This window comes from Athalia rosae, chromosome 5 (genome assembly GCF_917208135.1).
Source record: "Athalia rosae chromosome 5, iyAthRosa1.1, whole genome shotgun sequence".
In the NCBI taxonomy this organism is placed as follows: Eukaryota; Metazoa; Arthropoda; class Insecta; order Hymenoptera; family Athaliidae; genus Athalia; species Athalia rosae.
The window spans coordinates 117,281-138,689 of NC_064030.1; the positions used below are offsets into that span (position 1 = coordinate 117,281).

General features: G+C 39.8%; 3 protein-coding genes and 1 long non-coding RNA gene across 10 annotated transcripts; 1 reads left to right on the forward strand and 3 right to left on the reverse strand.

Annotated features, from left to right (window-relative positions):
* Positions 1-34: 34 nt before the first annotated feature.
* On the forward strand, positions 35-17,243 carry LOC105682904 (centrosomal protein of 135 kDa). Of its 4 annotated transcripts, none has more exons than XM_025746708.2 (20): positions 35-677; positions 1,208-1,508; positions 1,655-1,887; positions 2,144-2,321; positions 2,427-2,593; positions 2,685-2,880; positions 3,013-3,225; positions 3,347-3,507; positions 3,572-3,673; positions 3,888-4,142; positions 4,223-4,318; positions 4,641-4,870; positions 4,946-5,156; positions 5,254-5,369; positions 14,646-14,925; positions 15,035-15,232; positions 15,470-15,646; positions 15,729-15,931; positions 16,049-16,180; positions 17,115-17,243. In XM_025746708.2, the coding sequence occupies exons 1-20, from the start codon at positions 495-497 to the stop codon at positions 17,167-17,169; spliced, it is 3,687 nt and encodes a 1,228-aa protein (XP_025602493.2). In that variant the 5' UTR covers positions 35-494; the 3' UTR covers positions 17,170-17,243. The 4 variants fall into 4 exon arrangements, with proteins under 4 accessions (XP_025602493.2, XP_025602495.2, XP_048511211.1 ...); XM_025746710.2 differs by having other exon boundaries at positions 1,655-1,824; XM_025746712.2 differs by lacking the exon at positions 35-677 and adding an exon at positions 785-950.
* LOC125500961 lies at positions 1,832-4,005 on the reverse strand. Its single transcript, XR_007278422.1, has 3 exons — positions 3,776-4,005; positions 3,300-3,475; positions 1,832-1,945 (listed from the first exon to the last, which is right to left on the reverse strand). It is a non-coding gene; the product is annotated as an uncharacterized LOC125500961 (long non-coding RNA).
* On the reverse strand, positions 5,359-12,298 carry LOC105682905. 4 transcript variants are annotated; one of them, XM_012395126.3, is made up of 6 exons: positions 12,229-12,298; positions 12,025-12,103; positions 7,379-7,553; positions 7,110-7,303; positions 6,677-7,020; positions 5,359-6,583 (listed from the first exon to the last, which is right to left on the reverse strand). In XM_012395126.3, exons 3-6 carry the CDS (start codon positions 7,547-7,549, stop codon positions 5,862-5,864), a joined length of 1,431 nt encoding a protein of 476 aa, XP_012250549.2. In that variant the 5' UTR covers positions 7,550-7,553; positions 12,025-12,103; positions 12,229-12,298; the 3' UTR covers positions 5,359-5,861. The 4 variants fall into 4 exon arrangements, with proteins under 4 accessions (XP_012250549.2, XP_048511221.1, XP_012250551.2 ...); XM_048655264.1 differs by lacking the exons at positions 12,025-12,103; positions 12,229-12,298 and adding an exon at positions 11,471-11,584; XM_012395128.3 differs by lacking the exons at positions 12,025-12,103; positions 12,229-12,298 and adding an exon at positions 11,386-11,552.
* A 3,182-nt stretch (positions 17,244-20,425) lies between the features above and the next one.
* On the reverse strand, positions 20,426-21,373 carry LOC110116810. The gene has a single exon (XM_020850596.2). It carries the CDS (start codon positions 21,157-21,159, stop codon positions 20,815-20,817), a length of 345 nt encoding a protein of 114 aa, XP_020706255.2. The 5' UTR covers positions 21,160-21,373; the 3' UTR covers positions 20,426-20,814.
* Between the last annotated feature and the right edge of the window lie 36 nt (positions 21,374-21,409).

A 21,409-nucleotide genomic window follows, 5' to 3' on the forward strand; every position in this document is an offset into this window, starting at 1 on the left:
CATAAACATTGAAGTGATCGAGGGTGATACCATCTACTCACTTTTGTGAAGTTAGCCGACTAAAATCAAGTTTTTAAGTTTTTTTTCACTCAATGAATTGTTGGACGTTTGTTGGTGATGGTCGGAGTAAGCAAAACGTTCGTTGGATCTTATGACTCTTCATATTTTTAGCCGGAAATTTTTTAACTTTTCATCATTGAGTAACTATACTTTCGGGGTGCAATCGAAACGTATCCTCTTTGCTCCACTAAACTCTGAAATATTCCAGTGAATTAGTACGTTGGTACATACTACGTACACTTGTTAGAATATCCGTTGAGCAAATGTTTGAATGATATCAACAATGATTCTTAAATAGTCGTACGTACGGACTATTCTCAAAGTTGCAGCAACCGCCAAAGTCAGACGCAGGTTCTTCAAAAAGTATTTTTTGATCAGTTGTCGCGATTTTTCGGCAACGAATTGAAGCCTGCTGTTTGAATAATTTTTTTCCAATGGACAAGAACTGTAATCTAGCTGAAAGATATCGTATAGTGAGAAAACATTTAGATAGACTAGGATACCGCCAAGCATTATCCCTGGATGCTCTGCCTCTTATAGAAAGACTGTTAGCGGATCTTATTCAGACCACCGACAGCCTCAAACATTTCAAAACAGTTGCTCAAGATAATATAGAGGTGAGATTTTTCACAACCTACTGTCCCTACATTTATTCAGCGATGCTATAAACTTTTGAATCTTCACTTTGCTATGTCAATCGCTATTCTCTTTCACAGAAGTTTTTTCAATATTATTGGTTTAACGTTTGCTCAAAATAGAACACTAGTGCTAAGAAAAATGAAGTTCAAGATTTCATAGCTGGTTTGTTTGATGTTTGGCATAGGCAATTCTAACAACTGATAAATAAGGAACTTGCATAATTGTATCAACGTTTTTCATAGAAATTAAAGGTGCAACAGCAACTCATATATCTCAATATGTGTTAAAAACTCACAGTATCACTCGACTTTACGTTGTGTAAACTTTGTTGTTTTGGTTATTCTGTATACAGATAATGTAATTAATCTCAGGGCCAAAATTTTTTGCATTCTCAATTTCTTAAATCTGCACGCATTGTTTCTGTTGATTCTTTATGAAGAAGAATACACAGATGTAGATCTACAGATGTGGTTATACCCGAATCTGGTATACAACATTATTCTTCCAGGCATGTAGTCAACTGCAGCTGGTAACTGAGCCATACAAGTGTGACAACGCAAGACTAGTACAGGAGTGTAACCAGCTTCACATGAAATTGTTGGAGACAGATGAAAGTAATCAGAAGCAAATCAAGGAGTTAAAAAAGCAAGTACGCAAGTTAGATATTGCTTCTAACGATGTCCAGTTGCTATCGGCTCAATATCTAAAAAGAATTAAAGAACTCGAAGCCGAATCAGCTGGAAAAAGTGCAAAAATTTTCGAATTGCAAGGCAAATGTTGTAAGCCCGTAATAAGCAGCACCCATCTTGGTAATGCTATTATTTTTTTTTATATATTTTATTTCGTCATATTTGTTCTTCATATGTTAGAAAGTCAGCCAAAGTTTCACGCGATGGTAAAACTGCTTTACACAAACGCCCATGACGTCTAACTTCTCGTGAATCACTTCTCACAGTTACAAAGAAACGGGCCTGCTATCCTCTGCGAAGACCAACGTTAGAAGCAGATCCGTTGCCGAGAACAAGCAGCAGTTCCTCAGCATTGCCAAGTGTGAAAAACGTCGATCCACATATAATCGATTTGGTTGAAATGGCAGATCACAGGATGAATTGTTTGAATCATGAGGTAACTAAACTCAAGGGAGACCTCTCAAGTCAGAGCCACAGCGTACATACACTCAAATCGCAGGTACAATTACAGCGTTTAATGTTGGCACGGGTTTTGGATTCTTCCTTCATTTGTATCCCTAAAGTAAAACATTTGTTGAACTATTTATCACATATACTAACTGGATCTACAGAATTCGCACAATTTATACCGACTACTAACAAATTATCGTTAGCTTTAGAGTTTATTCGACACTTTCTGAGTTATTAAAAATATCAGTAGAATGTTGTTCCAATGAGTTACGAGAAAAGAATGGAGAAAAAAATGATTCTTTTAGCTGGCTAAAAAGGAAAAGGAAATAATGCGACTGACGAAAATGTTAGATGGTGGCCGTCCTCTTTCAGCTGTGACAAAAGATTGTTTCTGCAAGAAGATGGACAAAAATCATTGCGAGGATGTTCGAGATGTAGAAATATTAGAATGTGCTAAACAAGATTTGGAGGATCGGCTCAAAGGTAAATGTTATTCAGTGGTTGAAAAATTCATTTTATTATTCAAAAGTTTTAAATTGGGTGGTTTGATTTAACGGAATTATTATTTTGATGCGTTGAACAACGTAGATTCAATGGAAAAACAACACGAAGCCATGTCGAGGGCTCTAAAATTAGCTGAGCGTAACGAAAAACTTGAAAAAGAGCTAAGGGATATTGACCATATTGCACTGGCTGTAGAGGCCGATTGTAATAGTGTTGTGCAACAAAACAACAGAAGAGTATGCAGACTACAGGTAAGACTGGGAATTCTGGAAGATCTACAAAATAAATGTACTAAATTAAATACCTAATGTCTGTCTCTGTATATTTGTGCGCCTGTTATAGAAAAAAGTGGAAGACCTCATGACACAAGTTCATGTACTAGAGAGTGAATTGACCATTGAACGTAGGGGGGCGCGAGAGTTGAGAGCAGATTTAGAGGCTTGCAAGTTAGAAAAGCGCAATATTCAACGTGTATTGGAATCTACTTTGGATGAGAAAAAACAGATGAATGATAAAATGAATCAATTAACGGTTATTGGTAATTGATTTGATTCAAACCTGGCAGTCGTCAGTAATTTAAGAGTTGCACGGATTTCTCTAGATTTTAAATCAAACTATGGTGTATAATGCGTTCGCCACTTGATATTTCTTTAGCAAATTAATATTTCAGAAAGAGATTTAAACAACACTGTAGAAAGATTAACCAAAAGTTGTGCAATACAAAGACAAGAAATCGCTCAGTTGGAATCTTCTGAAATCATTCTAAGGGATCAGATTCACACAGTTAGTGGAAGTGGTCATGATAATGGAGATGACAGAGAGAAGGAAAAGGGGGAAAAAAATGATAAGAATAAGGGGAAGAAAATCTTGAAGACCCGAACAGGTATTTTTGAATACAATCGACTCTGAATAGTTATCCGATACAACAAATGCATAGGAACAAATTTAAGTATATACCTATACGTAATCAACCTCATAGCTCCTTCACTCTGGTGTTTTTGTAGCAACCAAAGTTCGACCTGCTTCGCCCTCGGTGAATAAACATAGCTTGAACGGTCACGGAGAAAATGAAGTCTCAAAAGATGTGTTCAACAACTTGCAAGCTGGGAAACACACTGTTGAAAATCAGAAACCTGAAAAAGATGAAGACTCTACCACTTATTATGTAAGTAAAAAAAAAACTTGGTACAGAAAAGTGCAAAACAAAATTGCAAGTTGTCTGCTTACAGCTGAGAAAAACTATAGAGAGATTGGAAACTGAAAGAGATTATTACCGAAATGAATATAACAAGTTTAGAGAGAAGTCCAACCTGCTTTCGAACGGAGATAACGTAAGAAAATAGTCTCTCAAAATATTGTAATTTACAACTAGATAGCAGAGCCTCATTCAAATACCTTCATAAAAGGAAGAATCCAAAATGATGTAGTATTACCTGATAATGTACCATGAAGATTTGCCCATCGGTGATTATGATGTACCACTCCACACTGCAAAACCAGCTTGTTTAAATTTTTTTCAACTTTATTTCACGCACTATCTGTCAGGCTGACTTGTGGGCGCAAGCTTGTGAACTCAGACGCCAATTGAACGAAAAGGAACAAGTCGTGGCTGAACTTCAACAAGAAAGAAAAGCTTTGGATCGAGAAAAGTTCAATTTGGAGGCCAGATTGCATACATCAAAGAACCAACAAAGAAGGACCTGTATTACCTGCATTCCCTGCAGCGTTTCAAGGCCAAATGTCCTCGGCAATTTTTCAACGACATCTCCACTCTCCGGTCAAGATTCCGATACAACAAAGGTTGGTGATCGACAGGTTTCTTACACATATATGAAATACCCATAATTCAGAACTGATCATGAGATATTGAGAATTCTCAGGCGATGTTAGAGCGTTTGGAACAGGAACGAGATTCAGCACGAGCTGACGTCAACCGCTTGGCCGAAGAACGGGATGCGTTGCGAGAAAGGCTCAAGGTAAAAAAAATTCTATGCCCCTATAATTGAGTTCTATGTTTCTTGTTGGTTTAAACTTTGTTGATAAGTATTCATATCAACTAGCTATAATGATTTTTCATCAATTCATACCTATTACCTTATTCATCTCTAGTAAATATAAGTTTGGAATGAGGAAACCCCTTAATTCTACCGATTATATTCTCCACATTTTTTTGAAGATTTTTATTCTATTCCCTTTCACTGTGAGCCTAATTCGGAACTAACGCATGTCTTCTCTGTCTGTAAACATGTGAGAATCTGATAAGACATGTGAATGGGTATTTGATTCTCGTTCGAACAGATAGCAGTAGATGCTCATACGTCGGAACAACGACGTTTGCGGGAACATTTATCGGAAGCAGAGACACGCCTCAAGCAATTAGAAACAGAGAGGCAAGATCTAATGCTCTCGCAAGGCACTAGACGTGCTACTATAAACGGCCTTGAGGATCAGCTTGACGATTTGAGATCAGAATTAAGACGAACTAAAGAAGAATTGACAACTCAACGAACTCAGTACTTTCAGCTAAGGTAACGAGTTGCAAACAGTGGAAAATCTTTTGAATTACTAGTGACAGATTTCAATCTCTACATTTAATTTCACAGAGCACTACAAGAGCAGACCGATCAAGCTCTTGGTGACGTTCAAGGACAACTGGGTCAATCTGAAACAGAACTGAATAAGATGATGGATCATAGAAGAAATGTAGAACAACGACAGATGCAACTCGATAATCAAGTCAAGGAACTGAAAGAGGAATGCAACATGCTACGTGCAAACTTGACTCAGTTGGATCAAGAAAAAGATCAATTATTGGTGAGTATAATCTTGCGGCTATGAAGTTATATCTCTATAAATCCTCCCAAGCCATTTATAAAAAGTTGAAACTTTTGAAACTATTCAAATTTACCAGATGAATCTAGACGAAAAAACCGAAAGAATAGCAGAACTTGAGCGAGATGTTGGCTCCAAGGAACAACAAAGTGGCGCGTTCGAGCAACAAGTTTTGGATTTTCAACATAAATACCGGTGAGTACGGTCAATCTTTATTTACAAATAGAATAAAAAGGTACGAATACATAATGATTCATGCCTTGTGAGTATGATTTTGATACAACTTACAACTAGTTATTCAAAAAGTTGAGGATTTTTATTACTCGTCAAATAAATAGGAGTTCTTAGCTGACAATATGCATGTCGAATGGTATTGTCCATTGTTCATCTTTCGTCAGTTCACGAAACATTTCTGTTGATATTCGAATTCAGTATCATGTTCCCATGGATAATAGGTTGATCTTTAAGAAGAAGCTTCAACCAGGTGTGGCACAAATAAGTAACGACTGGTTACTCGGTTACACCTCTTATACTCGGTCAACTAGTTTGTCGCTCTTTAGGCTATCTAGTAACGACTATTATCACATTTTGTTAATGGTGAAAAGTGTTTCTTACTCCAAGCTCAGTAGTGTTGGTTGTTCAAAATATGAGATCCTTATTTCTTTCTCGATTCTGAGAACTATTTGTTCACTTAACTTGAAAATCTACAGACTTGATACGCTTATTGAGGAACCTTGCCAGGCTCACCGCAGGTGGCTGACATCCTCCGGGTGAAATTACACTGTTACTATCCACCTCCGATACTTCTGTAATCTCGGTAATTCTTTCATATCCTGGTCTACATTCACATCTAGCTCTTGGTCTTGCTTCAACTTCAGATTGCCACAAATCGCTTTTCGGTGCTCTTTGAGCAACCAACCATTCACCTTCCACGCAAGGTCCTTGACTGTATAGTTTGTAACATGTTTTATTGATCACAACCACGCCTGGTGTGCTGCTGCAGCTCTCTTTTACATCTTCAGAACATTTCCCCGACTCTTTTAGCGTCTTTGTGCATCCGCAAACTCCGTTGTAACTAATTCCATCGAGAGAAGGTCTCACGTTATAATCGTACAGAACTAATTGCCCATTTGGACATGGTCCTTTCGAACCAATCTTATAACAAGTTTTCTCTTGTGGAAAATACAGTCTTCCTCGCTTACATGGCACCGGGACACAAGTTGTAGCATTTATTAGCATTTCACCATTTGCACATGGTCCTCTAGTATAAAGTCTATAGCAGAAACCGTTCTCGTAAAGAATATGGCCTGACTTGCAGACGCACTTTGCTCGAATTGGCGTTATCGTATCAGGCTGATTCGTTGTTGTAACAATAAAATGATGGCCCATCGGACAGGGCCCTAGTCCGTCTGGAAATCAAAGGATTACTCTCAATGTAGCATAGATTATTACTGGATTTTTTTTGATTTTTTCATGCAGTGCAACAAAATTTATTCGCATACCTAATTGGTAGCACATTTTCGATTCCACATGATAATGAGGAAGGCTGCTATGACAGCCGCAATGTCCACCTGGTAAGAATAACTCTCCGTTCTCAGTGCACGGACCTTTAGTGTAATGTTCATGGCAACCACCGCCTTCCCCTGGCCAATGATATCGACCTAATTCTCCTGCAGAGGCACAGGCGCATACAGATAAGTTGTCCTCTCCCATAACGAGCAGCTCACCCCTTGGGCAAGGACCTCTTGATAGCTTTGCATAACATTTACCATCTTTTGGCCAGAAAAGCTGGCTCTTTTCGGGGCAAACATCTGGTTCTCGGCACACACCCCATCGTGGTTTTGATCTTATGAAAGTAATTGAAAAATACCGTTACAAATACTGCTATTTCAGGCATCGTTTAATCCTTTGCATCCTTTCAAAGTATTTCGCGACCTTATCTTTCCACCAGTTTCCGGAACAGGTGCAAAATATTGTCCCTTACTACAGGACCCCCTTGTGAATATTGGATGACATAATGCGTCTCGCGGAGACTGTGCCGTTCCTGGTGGACATCTACATTCTGCGACAGTTCCTCCGCCTTCAGCCGCGGGGCTCAGTTCCATTGTCTGTGGACACGGAGCTCCGATCTGTCGCACGCAAATCTCAATTAATGACACGCTCATAAGATTTCTTTTATCAGATTAAATGGATAAAGTACATGCCTGAAATATTTTGTAACATTTTCCGTCGGCTGGCCAATACAAGAACTGCCAGCCACGAGGCTGAGCAGCACAAGGATTGTTCGAAGGATTGGCCCAAGGCGGTGGAACTATGGCAGCTCTTCCAACAATAATTAATGTCATCCACAAAAATCTTCGGAACAGAGTCTGCATCGTGCTGAAATATTTTTACGTATGTGCAGGTATTAAAATCATATCGTGTAAATACGCAAGGAAAATAATTATACTATCTCCGTACGCGCTTTTTCTGGTTTGCGAATTAGCGATAAAAAATGTTAATGTAGACTGAAAGGAAGAGAAATATTTTATTCGCCGCGATGATATCTGTGTACGTTACATCCACGACGATATTGTAATTAATCTTGTTTCTTATTTGAGAAAATTTCGGTTATCACGTAATACAAACCGAGATCGGTTGCTGGTAGGCTGCTTATCGGAATTTGATTAGTTCTGGAACGTTTCTATGTGATACAAGATGAAGAAATTATGTAAAATTGTCCTCTGCGTAGGTTTAATTAATTAAAAATCATGGATGAAAATCGCCTTGCAGAATTGTGTAACTGATAATCATCATAACTATTATAATCTAATCGTCATTGTGACCCATAACGAGCCTGGCGTTGTGTTACTTTTTCGCGGCTTATATCATCATTACATGCACGATTGGAACTTTGCGAATACCCATCCGGGCTCGCCTAATATGCTGCGGGGAGCGAAACAGCGCAGTAGCATACCCGTACTCTTTAAACCCGAAATACGAGAGTCATAGCAATTCGAGATTCTTAATTTCATTTCACTCGTAACACTTCTACGTACATAGATATACCTATGTACGTACATACATGTGTATACTCTATACGTCATCGTCACGAACGCGAGAAGTCGTACATTTCACCAACACCATTCGGGATTGCTATAAATACGATCGCTCTACTCGCATACATGCATCTGTATGTATGTATGTACATGCGTGTGCAAAGATATACCTATCGATGAGATCTCCATATGTCTAGCCGAGTAGGTATCGCTACATACCTATGTATACATAGGCACGAGCAAAAGCATCCGATTAAATAAAATGCCCGTGTGTATACTTTCACTGTTTCTCTGTGGCAAGAGCGTTACGAATACGTGCCTTCGGATTTCGACGTGCATATCAACGATTTCGCGTCCGCAATCGGTACTTTTTTTCTCACTCAAAGATCCTCCTCCTCTGAACGTTTTACCGCACGATCCATACCAGGTACCCGCATTGAATTTTCGAGCATCAGACTCTTCAAAATTCTAATGGAGATAAATCCAGGTGTATTACCTGTGATACTCAGTTCAAACTCGGCGAGGATACAATCATAGCTCACAAAAAAGCAAAAAAATAATAACAAAAGGGGCAACGAACATTCAATGGATCCAAGATCGAAGCTGCGGAGGCCTAACGCACGGTGAATTCTAATCCTAATCTGTCCGAGACAGCTTGAACAAAGTTTAGTCGAATTGCTTTATGTGATTCTTTCATTAACTTATACCGGCGAGAATATGGAAATAAAATTATTTTTCCATCCGGATGTAGAATCGTCGCGTTGCTTTGGACAAGGCCTCGGCCGCGAAGGTCATCAGGATCACGATCGTACCGATAAAGGCTACCGGAGTCTAAATTTGCCTTTGAAATGCCGTGGGGCGTTTGGTGTTTACTATAAATCGATTTCCACGTGTCGGTCTCAAGAAAATTATTCGACGATGTTTATCTTTGACGCTCTCGTGTTCCCGGACACAGGTGAACGTCTTCATTTTTTCCGGCAATAGTCAAATCACAGTTATTGGAAACCGACAATTCTTTGCGCCAAAATTTTTCCAGCCCTAAATACCACGTCGAAAGTGTGTTCGGAATATGCCATTCTCATCGAAAGTATGGACACTGCATGCATCATAGGTATTATTCCGTTATTACGGATACTAATCGGCACGAGTATGGCAGAATTACTGGGGATTTTACTGATCTATATCGCGAGGGAAATTATCTGTCACGTTAATCTCGTACGAATCAATGGATTCTTACGGTGATAGATCCGCGCTGCACGACGTACATACGTACAAGTCGAAGAACTTATCGCGTGATGCGATCCTGCGGCAGGGCAGGTATAAAATAAAAAAGTAAACGATTCGCCGTCGCAGTATATTCGCTTGGTATTCGGTCCAGGATTATCGGTGAAAATTATTCCGAATTTGCAATGATGATTGAACTTGTAACGGGTCTATTCATATTCATCGACAGGGTTGCGTGTTCATCAGTGATTCTTATTGATTTTTCTTTATTTCGTCTTTTCTCGACGCGTTACGATATATCGGACCCGAGCAAAGTCCTACACCTATGCGAAAAGCGAAGGTGATTCGATGCCGAAACGGTGCGTGGACTACTCGATTAATTTTAGGAGGGGGATTCTCTAGAGCTGATTCTCAGCTTTCGAAACAAGGAGATTTCCCCGAGTCGAGTGCATAAAGCGGTTCAAAAGGTCACGGTTAAACCTTGTCGGTAAAGAATAAGACTCGATGATACATTTTACCTGAACATTAACGAGACCAATCTCACCGTTACAACGATTTTAATCCAAAGGCAATGATAGCGTTTCTACTATATACTGAATACCAAATTTTTGTAGTCCGAATCCGTATAAACACGCATTATTCCGCGGATGCAACGGGATCAAATATAAATCATCGAATCCTACGATGCAAATTTTAGTTCATCCGATCGTCACCCGTGTGCCATTGCAAACTAAATTCCTCGACGTTGCAGAGAAAATACCGCAGGATTAAAAAAAAGACCACCGCGGAGTTATTGCACCTACCCGCACGCCGATCGATCGGCATTTGGTCCGAAATTGTTATTGTACGAACAAACCCTTTCGCATATTGTCTGGAATATTGATAAACAGAATTCAAATTTCGGTTGACAGCTAATTTTCACTGCAAGTAAATTTCCGAATTCGAGTCTCCCCCGTATAATAAATGATCTCCGGCACCGCATCGCCTCCAATGTTGTCATGGATACCAGCTGTTTTCCCATGTGCTCGTATTGCTGCCTCCCATGCGGTGATGACACGCGGCTCGGGTACGATTTTCGATTTTAAATTGCCTCGAATATTTCAACCAATGTTTGTTATGTTGCCGAGATTACAGTGCCCGGCTTTTTAGCTACAAGATTCAACAACAACAACACTGTATCATACGAATTACGCAGTTGATATTGTATTAATGTACGTGCAATGTTAACTATCGTCAGTTCCGCGCATTGAACTCTATAATACATGAAGGAACGAGGCATGCGTTGAAAAAGATCGTTTATCAAAGTGATCGGGTATAATGTTTTATTAATGGCGAACTCGTCGCCCCACCGTATTATTTCGTCGTATCCGCAATTGATCTCGATCGAGTAAAATGCAATCACTCTTATCAGGATTCTTTGAACCATAGAGAAGTCTACGGTACAATATTTTTGAAATCTCCCACGTGAAAGCGAACTTTGATCATTGCCGCCGGAGCGAATCCTGAATCATCTCGTCGTTCGAAAGCCGCGAACGGCTCACTTCATCTTCGTTTATTATGTTTGACTTTTTCTATTCGGGCGAAATTCTCGTCCATATCATATCACATTCGATCGAAGCTCGCGTCCGATCTTGCGGGAGAAGGTGAAACGATTATTTGAATTTTTTCGTCCTTTTACACACTTTCCGCGGCACAACTGCAGAGGAACGAAGCTGAATCGCGAATTTTTCATCTTCTCCGCAGTTATACCCACAGGAGTTTCAATTCCACGCTATGAAATTTCCAATTTTCACCATACCGCACGTTCAAATGTATCGTCACATGAACGCACAGTCGACGGACCCACCGCTACGTCGGATTCTCCGAAGTTCGGCTGAAACTTGACCGATCATTCTCGCGAACGAATCAAATTGAAATAAATAAATTCACCGCGAAATAAAAACCCGCACCTTCGATCGATGGGTTACGATGAAAGCCGTAGCGCGAGGAAGCACAAGTATACCACGTTTCCCTACGGTATAATACGAGTTGCACCTGGCAAGAGTTGCTCCGACACCGGCTTCGGGGATCTGACTCGGTTCTAAGTTGGAACTCTGCTCTTAGAGGTTGTTATACGACTCGTACCTACGTATTGCCTCGTAGACCGTTACCTAACTTCGAGAGCGAGAACGAAGCTTCGAAATTGAATCGCGACGGGGGTAAAACCATCGCGCGTCGTCCTCTTATACCCATACGTGGAAACTTGACTTTCGTTGCGGAGATGCTTCGTTATTTATTCATTTAGTTTTGTTTATTTTCCCTCGCGCTCCGATATTTGCAGGTAATCGGATACCGGTATGCTCCTACGTCGGTGATGCTCGATGACCTTCGTACCAACTCTTGGATCAACAATTGAAATTGCCTCCTTCATCTAGACAAAATTATTCCGCGTTACGTCCACCCAACTTTTTGGAAAATTTATTCGACATCGATTGCGAGGAAATGACCGTTGTACAGGATTTTATCGAGGGTTATTCCCTTCATCCGTGAATGGAAGCGATCGATTACTAATCGTGATAACTTAATCAAGTGCGAACGCGTGTACGAACCTTATCGTTGGTCGCGAACATCAAGACAATTCCGATCGGGAAGGGAATAATTCTTCTTCAGCAAAATGCCCAGGATATGCTGTAATAATGTGAATAATGAATCACTCGGAGAGAAGATTGTATAATTTAGACTCGCGATCATGGTGGATCTCTCCACCGGCTCTCACGTACATTATACAAAGATTTGTATCAAACTAGTCCTACCCAAATATCGCATAGTCCGAGTGCATCGCCCATGCAGCATAACGTGAAAGTGCGAAGTGTTAACATCCACCTGTGCGTACCATATTATTCCGTTCAGCTCCTACGGATGATCGCATCCGTGGCTATATGAGTCACTTTGCGTATGACAATGAGTAAGATGCCATAGCTCGACTATACATACATGTATGTACGTACACGTGCGCGAAGAGATGGCGAAGCAGCCTCTTCTGCGGCAGTTTTTCGGACCAGAAAACTCCTTTTTTCATACCGCTGGCACTTTGACAAGTTTGACGTACGCACGTACGAGGACCGGATTGCAGATCGGAAGATTAGCCTCATTGAAATCGTAGATCGGTGTTGCCGATTACCTACCTAAGAAAATTCTACTTAAATTCTACGTAAATAGCTGCAACTGTTGCAAAAAAATCTGAGGTTCCAATTTTGTTACTATTGATTGCATTGCGTAAATTGATTTCAATTTTCCGAGATTATTCGTGTTCTCATCCTAGCGTTTCTGCTTCTGAACGTTGAAATCAAAGAAGAAAACAAATAAAGAAGAATAAATGACCGTAACGATAAGTGAGTTCCGACCGTGAATATCAACGCCGCGTACGGGAAGGCCAAACAGCGTCCTGCGTTATTAAATTCCCCAAGTGAATATTTATTTCGTAATTATACACGTGCATACACAAGTATGTAGTACGTACGTACGTACATACGTACCTATGTGATGTCCGAAAGAAACCTCGTAGAGGATAATATTAACCCGGGTATTGACTCTTAATTTTGAAAGTAGAGATGTTGTACCTGCAGGCTGCTACATGTGATATTTACACGATTACGATAATTATATCGATGCACTGATTAATTCCCTCGCACCGATTAATTACGTTCATTACTTATGTGGCCAGGGATTCGTTATCCGAAAGACAGCAATCATTGATCAGTTCGGTAGTCGAGAAGAAGCATTAACGATCGCGGAAAGAACCGCGGATTTCGTATGTTTGCCATTATTCGGTTTTTGCCAAGGAGTATTTGTGCAAGGGTATAGTTTATTTTCATTTCCGAAGATGGATTTCCATTTTCGTTGTACATACGTAATCGATGTGTCCTGCAACCTTCGTTTCCCCAAAGAGTCGGCGCGCCGCAGCTCACTGTAAGCTTATACCCGTGGAAAGTGAAAGTAGTCGCCTTTGTGAGGTGCAACATCGCATTCTTGACTTTGTCTTTTTTTATTTTCCATCTTTTCTTCGTCGACCGCAACTGTAACTCACATTAGTAGATACAATCGAATCACCTGTTACACAATCTTTACCCGTAGCGGTCCGATTCACTCGAACAGATTCAGTGGTCCTTGAAAGTTCTTATTAATTGCATACCTAGGATAACGTGGGCGTTGTCTGATTTTTGGAAGATTTCCCTCTACGCGTCTAGGATATACTTTCGCAGGTTTTTTCTGCATGCATTGCGTCTTTCTTTTATTCAATTTCTTTCGGCCTTGTCCTCTTTAGCGATAGGCTGTGAATGCTTGCGACTCATGGGGTATGCCCAGCGAATTGTTATGAGTCAATTATCTCATAGGTTCTTTGCTTGAATCGATTTTGAAGTAACTTTTTATGATTTAGAATTTTCATTTACTATGCGTGCATCGATCATACTCGTGCTCTGCGCCGCGATTATCTTATTAATTTCAAATATCTGTTAACTGCATCGCCTCACGCCTCTTGTATCGTTATGATTTATCAACGCATAACAAAAAATTCGGGTGAAATGGAATGCCAACAAATCGAATTGATGTTGATGAATCAAACGACCCCACCATAGGTCATCAGCTATTCGCATCATTTCTGAACAATGAGTTTTAAGACATACTCGGTATGATTTTACATCGCGCATACATATGTATTTAGCCGCGTGGGATCGTGTATCATTGAATTCACGTGAGAACTTTTTCGATACAACTCGGGAAAAGGTGAGATAATAATATTTCACGACTTACATCGCGAAGTCGACACTCTGTGTGAGTCATGAAATCATGAAATCGTGAAAGAATTCACGCAATTCATCCGAACCCGACTTTCTCTTGATGCTTCTGTACCTACATACATTATATTTATACCGCTAATAAGATACGCAAAGGTTACACCTTCAAAGATCGCTCGACGATTGAATTGTGTACGCGTACGGTTACATCCTCATGGAATAATAATTTCTATCCAACCGATATTAGCACCGAAGACGAGTGTTGAAAACATTGTAAACGACGGGTAATGATTCAGCCCGCACTTGTTGCGCAAATAATTATTATGGTATGGTTGATTATGTAAGAGGCTTTGAAAGATTACGACTTAGGATTAGGATTATAGGTTCGTTCGTTAATTTCCTTATATTATTTTATTCACATTTTTTTTCAACAGAACATGCGTTGAACAGTCTACGGAGCAGGAACGGCAAATGCGCACAATGGATGTTGAGATCACTAATTTACAACGACAATTACAATCCGCTTTTATGGACCGGGAGAATGCTATAAGAGAAAATTCACGGATCCAAGATGATCTAGCGGCTGTAACTTGCGAATGCCGCAATCTTCAGAGAGAACTAGAAACATCTCGTGCCGAATCTTATGATTTGAAACGTCAGCTGCAAACTTATGTCACCGAAGTCCGTCGCGCGGAAGAGCTGTTGAACAGAAAGGTACAAGATGTTTACCCTTCCACCTTCAATCTATCAACTGTATCATCGTCCCGACACTATTACATAAGCCTATGAATTGCATTCAATTATTCAATTCAATTATTTCTAGGAAAACGAGCGATCCGAAATGCTCAATCATTTTCGAAGTTTGAGCTTGGAGGCAACGGTTTTGGAAACTAACAACCAAAGCTTAGAGTCTGAAGCTGCGGAGGCCAGAGGTGCACTTCAGACTGCTCAAGATCGTTTGCTTGATCTTGAAAGACAAATCGCTGATCGAGATTGTTTAATTGGAGGCTATGAGACTCAGGTATATTTTGAGGCTTCATACACCTGATCGTTCGAACTTTCCGTGACTTAAATCTTGACTGAATTAATCACCTTATCGCCATTCTTCACTCGTCGCCTCATTTGAATAATTTGGCTATTGAATCCTCCAGTAGTTTTACTCGTAATCTTATCGAGAATTTTGAAAAACGATACGCAGGCAGGGAAGGATATGCTCCTGATTTCAATTTTTGCACCATCCTTTATTTTTTGATTTCAGATTGCAGAGTTGACGCAGAATGTTGCTAGCATGGAAACGCAGCTGCATCAACAAGATGAGCAGCGAAAACGTGTAGAAGCTGATCTGAATGCAGTGAGAGATCTCTGTGTAAAACTAGATCAACAAAAAAATTCTTTGGAGGCGCAGCTCGGTGAAAAAGATACAATGAAGCTCCAGGTCAAATTTTTAGGCTTGATAGCGAGAAAGATGTGTGGCATGATTCGTATTTGCAAGGCGTAATTTCTTTTTGCTTTTCTAGTATGAAACCCAACTGTCAAGACTGAGAGCGGATCAAAATATGGTCCAAGATCAAATGAGTAGAGATAACGCAGCTGTTGATAGACTGGAAGCGATGCTGAGTCAAGCGAGACAAGAGTCAATGACCAATCAGGCGATTAATCAAGAACTTCAAAGTGAAATGACCAGACTCAAGCAAAAAATTGACGATCTTCAAAACAAACTGTAAGTTAGTTTTGAAAAAATAGCTATTGAGTTAAAATAGTCAAGCTCGTATCAAAATACTCGTCATTGATGGCAGCTTGACAGAAGTTCAAATCTTTCTTTCTACCTCCATTCTAGACACACGGAAACATCTGAACTGAGAAGATATCAAAATCAAGCAGCTGAGTACAGCAAGCAGATAAGTGAACTACGACGTCAGATGACAAACGAAAGATTCGATAGAGCGAGAAAAGAGGAAGAAGCCCGACGGTAAAAAATTAAATCCAATATCTATATTTATTTTGATAACATATCGGAATATATTTTAACGGGAGATTGGCCTGATCCGTTGTCCTAATATGAGTGGAAAATATCTTCTTCAACGTAGATCAAATTCACCACATAGTTCCGTGAAACAAACGTGTCCTCCTTGTATAACTCTCGAAGGGTTCGCTTCCGCCCTACGCCCAGATCCTAAGTCCATTAATCAGTGGAAGAGTCCAGCCCCCAGGTAGAAGTTTTGACAAATCAATACGATACTTTTCTTGCATTCGTCGGTCGGTAACCGTACAGTTATAGCTACTTTTTTGATCGAAATGATCCAATCAGAATGTTACTTGAATCTGCCAGGAACGCTGACTGGCTCAAGAAACCCTATAACGCACTCCCAAACTGTTCCTGTGTTGAGAATCGATCACCCAATGGTAACGTGACGTCACATCATGAGTTGAACAACAATAATTCTCCTTGTGTATCGACACCAACTTATGCTGTCCCTAGTCCTCATGTTCCTCCTTTGATGCGCCCTAATAGAAGTGCCCATTCTAACTCATAAAATACATGTATAAACTCATTGTTGTTTTAAGAGGTCATGTTTTATTTTTTTTTCAATCCAACAATGAATCTAGTCTACGAGCCAAACATCTTTTGATAGCGATGTTCATTGTAATTAACATTTTACCGGTATAATACTGTCATGATATTGAATTGTTCCATTGTTGGTGTATACTCAATCTATAAAAGAACGATTTTTTTCGTGGATACAATCTTGAAACATCAACTCATAAAAGCGAGGATTCCAAATTTTTTTAATTTCTCAATTAGTAACAAAGAGTGTCCATTATTATGCTGTTAATTAAGAATAATAATTTTTTCTCAAATTTACTTCAACACGCTCAACTTTGTTCTTACTTATTATTTGCAGATCGTTTAATTCAACGCCAGAGAGTTTCAATGTTGATCTCAATGTAGTCATATAAATTTTGATCTAATATGCCCTGATTGGTAGCCACAGAATGCCGGAAGAATCTAGTTACCGGGGTTGCAGAGATCTGAAAAAAGAGGCTCAGCAAACAAATAGATTCAACACAAACGCCTGTCACGACCCCGCGTCTACCAGTTCAACAAGGTGTCGACAATTTGAAAGTAATAACAGAGTTTCCAATGATAACCAGGTACAGGATCAAGAAAATATACCCTGCATCGGTATTATTTTAAAACCAAGGTTGAATTCAAGAATCGAACTAGACGATGAAAGTATACAAATTGCCGAAATTGCAGCCATTGCAGATAATATTGCCACACATTCCATACATGACACGTATAGCTTACTCTCAGCAAGAGAGAGAAATCAACTTAGGAGAAGAAGAGCAGAAGTAAATACAAAAGAAACAGAATTTTTTGACATACGGAATGATAGTGAAAAAAGGGTTTGCAATTACAGCGTTCAGACAACAAAAAAGCAGGTTGATAGAGAAAATATTGGAACTTTTGTAATCAGTAAAACGTTTTCAGAATTGAATTTGCAAAATGTTACCGCAGTGAGCAGCTATATTGATAAAAAAGAAATCAGTAGTTTACCTTCACTTCTGAGCAATAATCCATCCATTTCTAAAATTTCAGTGAGTTCAACCTATTGTGGGCTGGTAAAGTGCATAGCATCATTGGAAAATGAACCATTAAATGTAACAGCCAGCGCCACAACTTCAGACTCTTATCTTTCTATAATTCCCGACAATTACAGTTGCTGGTCAAACCTAAGATCCTGTAGGCAAAGTGATGTAATATCAGAAATCGACCACTCGGTTAGTGTCTCATGTGAATGGCAGTATTTTGGACATGACGACAATTCAGTATGTGGTAATTCAGTCAAAGAATCTTGTCTTATTACTAAGAATTTACAGAAATTCGATGTTAGGTCGGACTTCACAGAGTTCCAGACCGATAAAAAGATAGGGCTTTCCAAATCGGAGACAAACTTATTTGCCATAACAAGACCTACGGGTAATCTAAATGAATCAGAAATTGGTAGTTTGTCCTTGAGTGATAATTGTTACGACCAAAAAATAAACGATACGTTTAATCCTCTGTCGTGTGGCCAGACTACTCAAATCGAGAAAAAATCAGTCGACTTTTCAGAAATTTCAACACCTCCCACATCACATCTCATTGACACTCAATGCAATACAGCAGATCCCAATACCATACATGAAAATAAACCAAATAATAAAACGCCATTGCTCGAAAAGAGACACACTATGACTGCATCTGATTTGACAAGACCAGAATTCATGCGAATATTAACTGAGATAAGAGAGCATACCTGTGGCTTGGAAACTCAATTATCTGCAATGAATGAAGCAATAAGACGCAAATGAGAAGAAGGAAGTAATGTCTTTAGTTCTACTTGAAAAAGTATAGAACCAACAAAACGGGGTTTCATCATTTCCAAGGTGCAGATTGAAAATGTGAGAACTGGTAATAAATCGGGATGCATTCGGAAGTAGAAGCATTTCAGCTCACAGTGGCTATGAAGAGCTGGCTGCAGAGCATGTGCAGATTGATTAGCCGATGTGCGTTCTATGCTTTGGCCCCATTCATGGTAATTCACAATCACAAAATACTCAACTGCACACGGACGATCTAAATGAGAAAAGTTAGAGCACTTGTGGTAATGAACCAAACAAAACCCATGATCATAATCTATGGAACTCTGTGTTCAAGACTAAAACTCATGACTCGTGGACACAGCATCGCCAATCAAAATACAGAAGATGGAAAGATAATGAATCGAAAGTACAAATGTTGATGAAAGTTCGTCAGTTAATATTATTCCAGAAAGCCACAGTAGTCGTCGTGAAATTTACAATATATAAGAAATAGTGTTCCAACACATCTATGGTACGGTGATCCGGGATGAAAAAAGCCACCATTATATTCTGATAGCCTGAACATGGAACGAGCACAGCGAATGTCAGCTCGAACTTCAAAGTATCCCAGTACGATTAACTTCTTATTCCCAATGACAACTCGGCAGAATAGCAAGTTTTCAATTATAAATGTAAATAAATCTCCATTTCTGAAAAACGAGTGGGCTCAATCGATTACATGTTGAATGAATATAATGCAGATGGTTCGAAAAAAAGCGCATCTCTCAGAGATGCTTTTCAATAATAGGTAACAAAATACTAGCTTCGAATGGTTTGGATGTTACTCAAGATAATATATCAGAAATCTTTGAGATTAATCCGCAGCAAAAATATTTTAAATGTCCTAAAGACACCCCATGACATGCTACCAAAGTTACCCCATCCCAATTTTTTAGTTTTATACAGTTTTTTTTTGTTGATTCTTCAATTGATTCATCAATTACTGCTTTTTCCGGACCCCTCGAGGCGCCTTATGATCTGCAACTGGAGTCACAAGATCCCAGATTTATCCCGATTTTTCCCTTATTTATTGCAATTTTTTCCAAATTTTTGCAATTTTTTGAATTATTTTTCACTTGTGCCGCCCCTGGGTGGGTGCGGGCCCCGAAAATTAATTGTCCGGCACTATTTTTAGGCTCCGCCCATCGCGAGTACAGCTAGCGCTATGTGGCGGATTTTTTGTGAACTAATAACTCGTCGATACAACTAGCGCCATGTGGCGGAATTTTCGTGAACTAAAATCCCGGGTTTCTTGCCCCTTGACGTCAGGCAATGTGATGCGTGAAAGAGAGGTATATCGGGTCAATACTTTTCCGGTTTTGCTCGGAGACGGGACAAAACTTTTGCCGTTTTCCTCGCGAGAAGGGTCAATACTTTTGCATTTTTGCTCGGAGAAGAGACAAAACTTTTGCAGTTTTGGTATCTTAGTTCACGAAAAATCCGCCACATGGCGCTAGCTGTATCGGCGAGTTTTTAGTTCACAAAAATTCCGCCACATGGCGCTAGCTGTACATGCGATGGGCGGAGCCTAAAAATAGTGCCGGACAATTAATTTTCGGGGCCCGCACCCACCCAGGGGCGGCACAAGTGACAAATAATTTAAAAAATTGCAAGAAATTGGAAAAAATTGCAACAAATAAGGGAAAAATCAGGAAAAAATCGGGAATAAATCTGGGATGATGAAACTTTAGTTGCATACCATTAGGCGTCTCCAGGGCCCTGGGGGAGATGTGCTAATTGAAAAATAATTAAAAAATCGAAGAAAAATCAGAAAAAGTGGGCAAATATTGTAAAAACTCGGGAAAAATCTTGAAACGACGGTTGGTTTATTCAATCATGAGTAGTATATTACATCAAATATGTGTATAATAAATTTTCATACTTAATACAAATTGACTTTGTTACACATAAATTATACTATTCCGAATTAAATACCCTACATCAAGTTCACTCATTGACAGTCATACATATCTAACCAAAGAAAATGACAAATAATGACATTACCATTGGCTGATGGACTCTTACAAATATCATTCACAAAGCTAAATGCGGTATCAATATTCGATTATTGCGAGTATAATATTTATATTACCTATTTACCTCTTATTTATGGAATTGTTGATGCAATGGCTATACACATATATTGGAAATCGAACTAAATGTTCCACAATATTGAACATCCCTACTCGCACACACTCAGGTATGCCTAATCTTGAGCATATGCAGGTTTGGATGCCATGGCACTTTTCTAAAAGTAGACGTAGGCCCTTCGCCAGGTGACGTTTCTTCTTCGTTCGCTTCGGCGATTACCCCATTTTCTACAGGCCTGATGCCTAAAACATCATTGTTAAAGCTGAAGACCCGTCTGCGTTTCCACTCACGCTGTCCATTGATCCACACTCTAGTGCCCGGATCACTAGCTACCCTCCGGTGCGTTCTGTGACAGCGACGAGAGCGCCGATGGTGGTGATGGCGGTGATGGTGATGCACGGATTTTCTCCGGGGCGGAGGCATAGCGTACTCCAAATTCTGTGGATGCATCACGGGGGAGGCGAGGTGAATCACAGGGGTTGAATCCAGGTACAACCAGCTCGCACTGTCGATATACGGTCGGATGCATGCGGCGGAATCCAAGACCTCAGATTTGAGTGTTCGAGATCTCTGGCCACCCTTCGAAAGTACCGGTGTTGAATGCGGCTTCCGTTTTTCCAAATCAAGGGTGACTTTTCTCCGACAATACGAACCAGAACGTGTTCTGTAAATATTTGAATATCATTAGCGATGCTCGTAA

Excerpts from the sequence above, each read along its gene's own strand:
- LOC110116810 (XM_020850596.2), bottom strand. The coding sequence starts at position 21,159 with ATGCATCCACAGAATTTGGAGTACGCTATGCCTCCGCCCCGGAGAAAA.
- LOC105682905 (XM_012395126.3), bottom strand. The coding sequence starts at position 7,549 with ATGCAGACTCTGTTCCGAAGATTTTTGTGGATGACATTAATTATTGTT. Across the intron at positions 7,304-7,378 it reads AATGTTACAAAATATTTCAG|ATCGGAGCTCCGTGTCCACA; the intron begins GCATGTACTTTA and ends TGCGTGCGACAG. Across the intron at positions 7,021-7,109 it reads GAAACTGGTGGAAAGATAAG|ATCAAAACCACGATGGGGTG; the intron begins GTCGCGAAATAC and ends TACTTTCATAAG.
- LOC105682904 (XM_025746708.2), top strand. The coding sequence starts at position 495 with ATGGACAAGAACTGTAATCTAGCTGAAAGATATCGTATAGTGAGAAAA. Across the intron at positions 3,508-3,571 it reads AAGACTCTACCACTTATTAT|CTGAGAAAAACTATAGAGAG; the intron begins GTAAGTAAAAAA and ends GTCTGCTTACAG. Across the intron at positions 5,157-5,253 it reads AAGAAAAAGATCAATTATTG|ATGAATCTAGACGAAAAAAC; the intron begins GTGAGTATAATC and ends CAAATTTACCAG.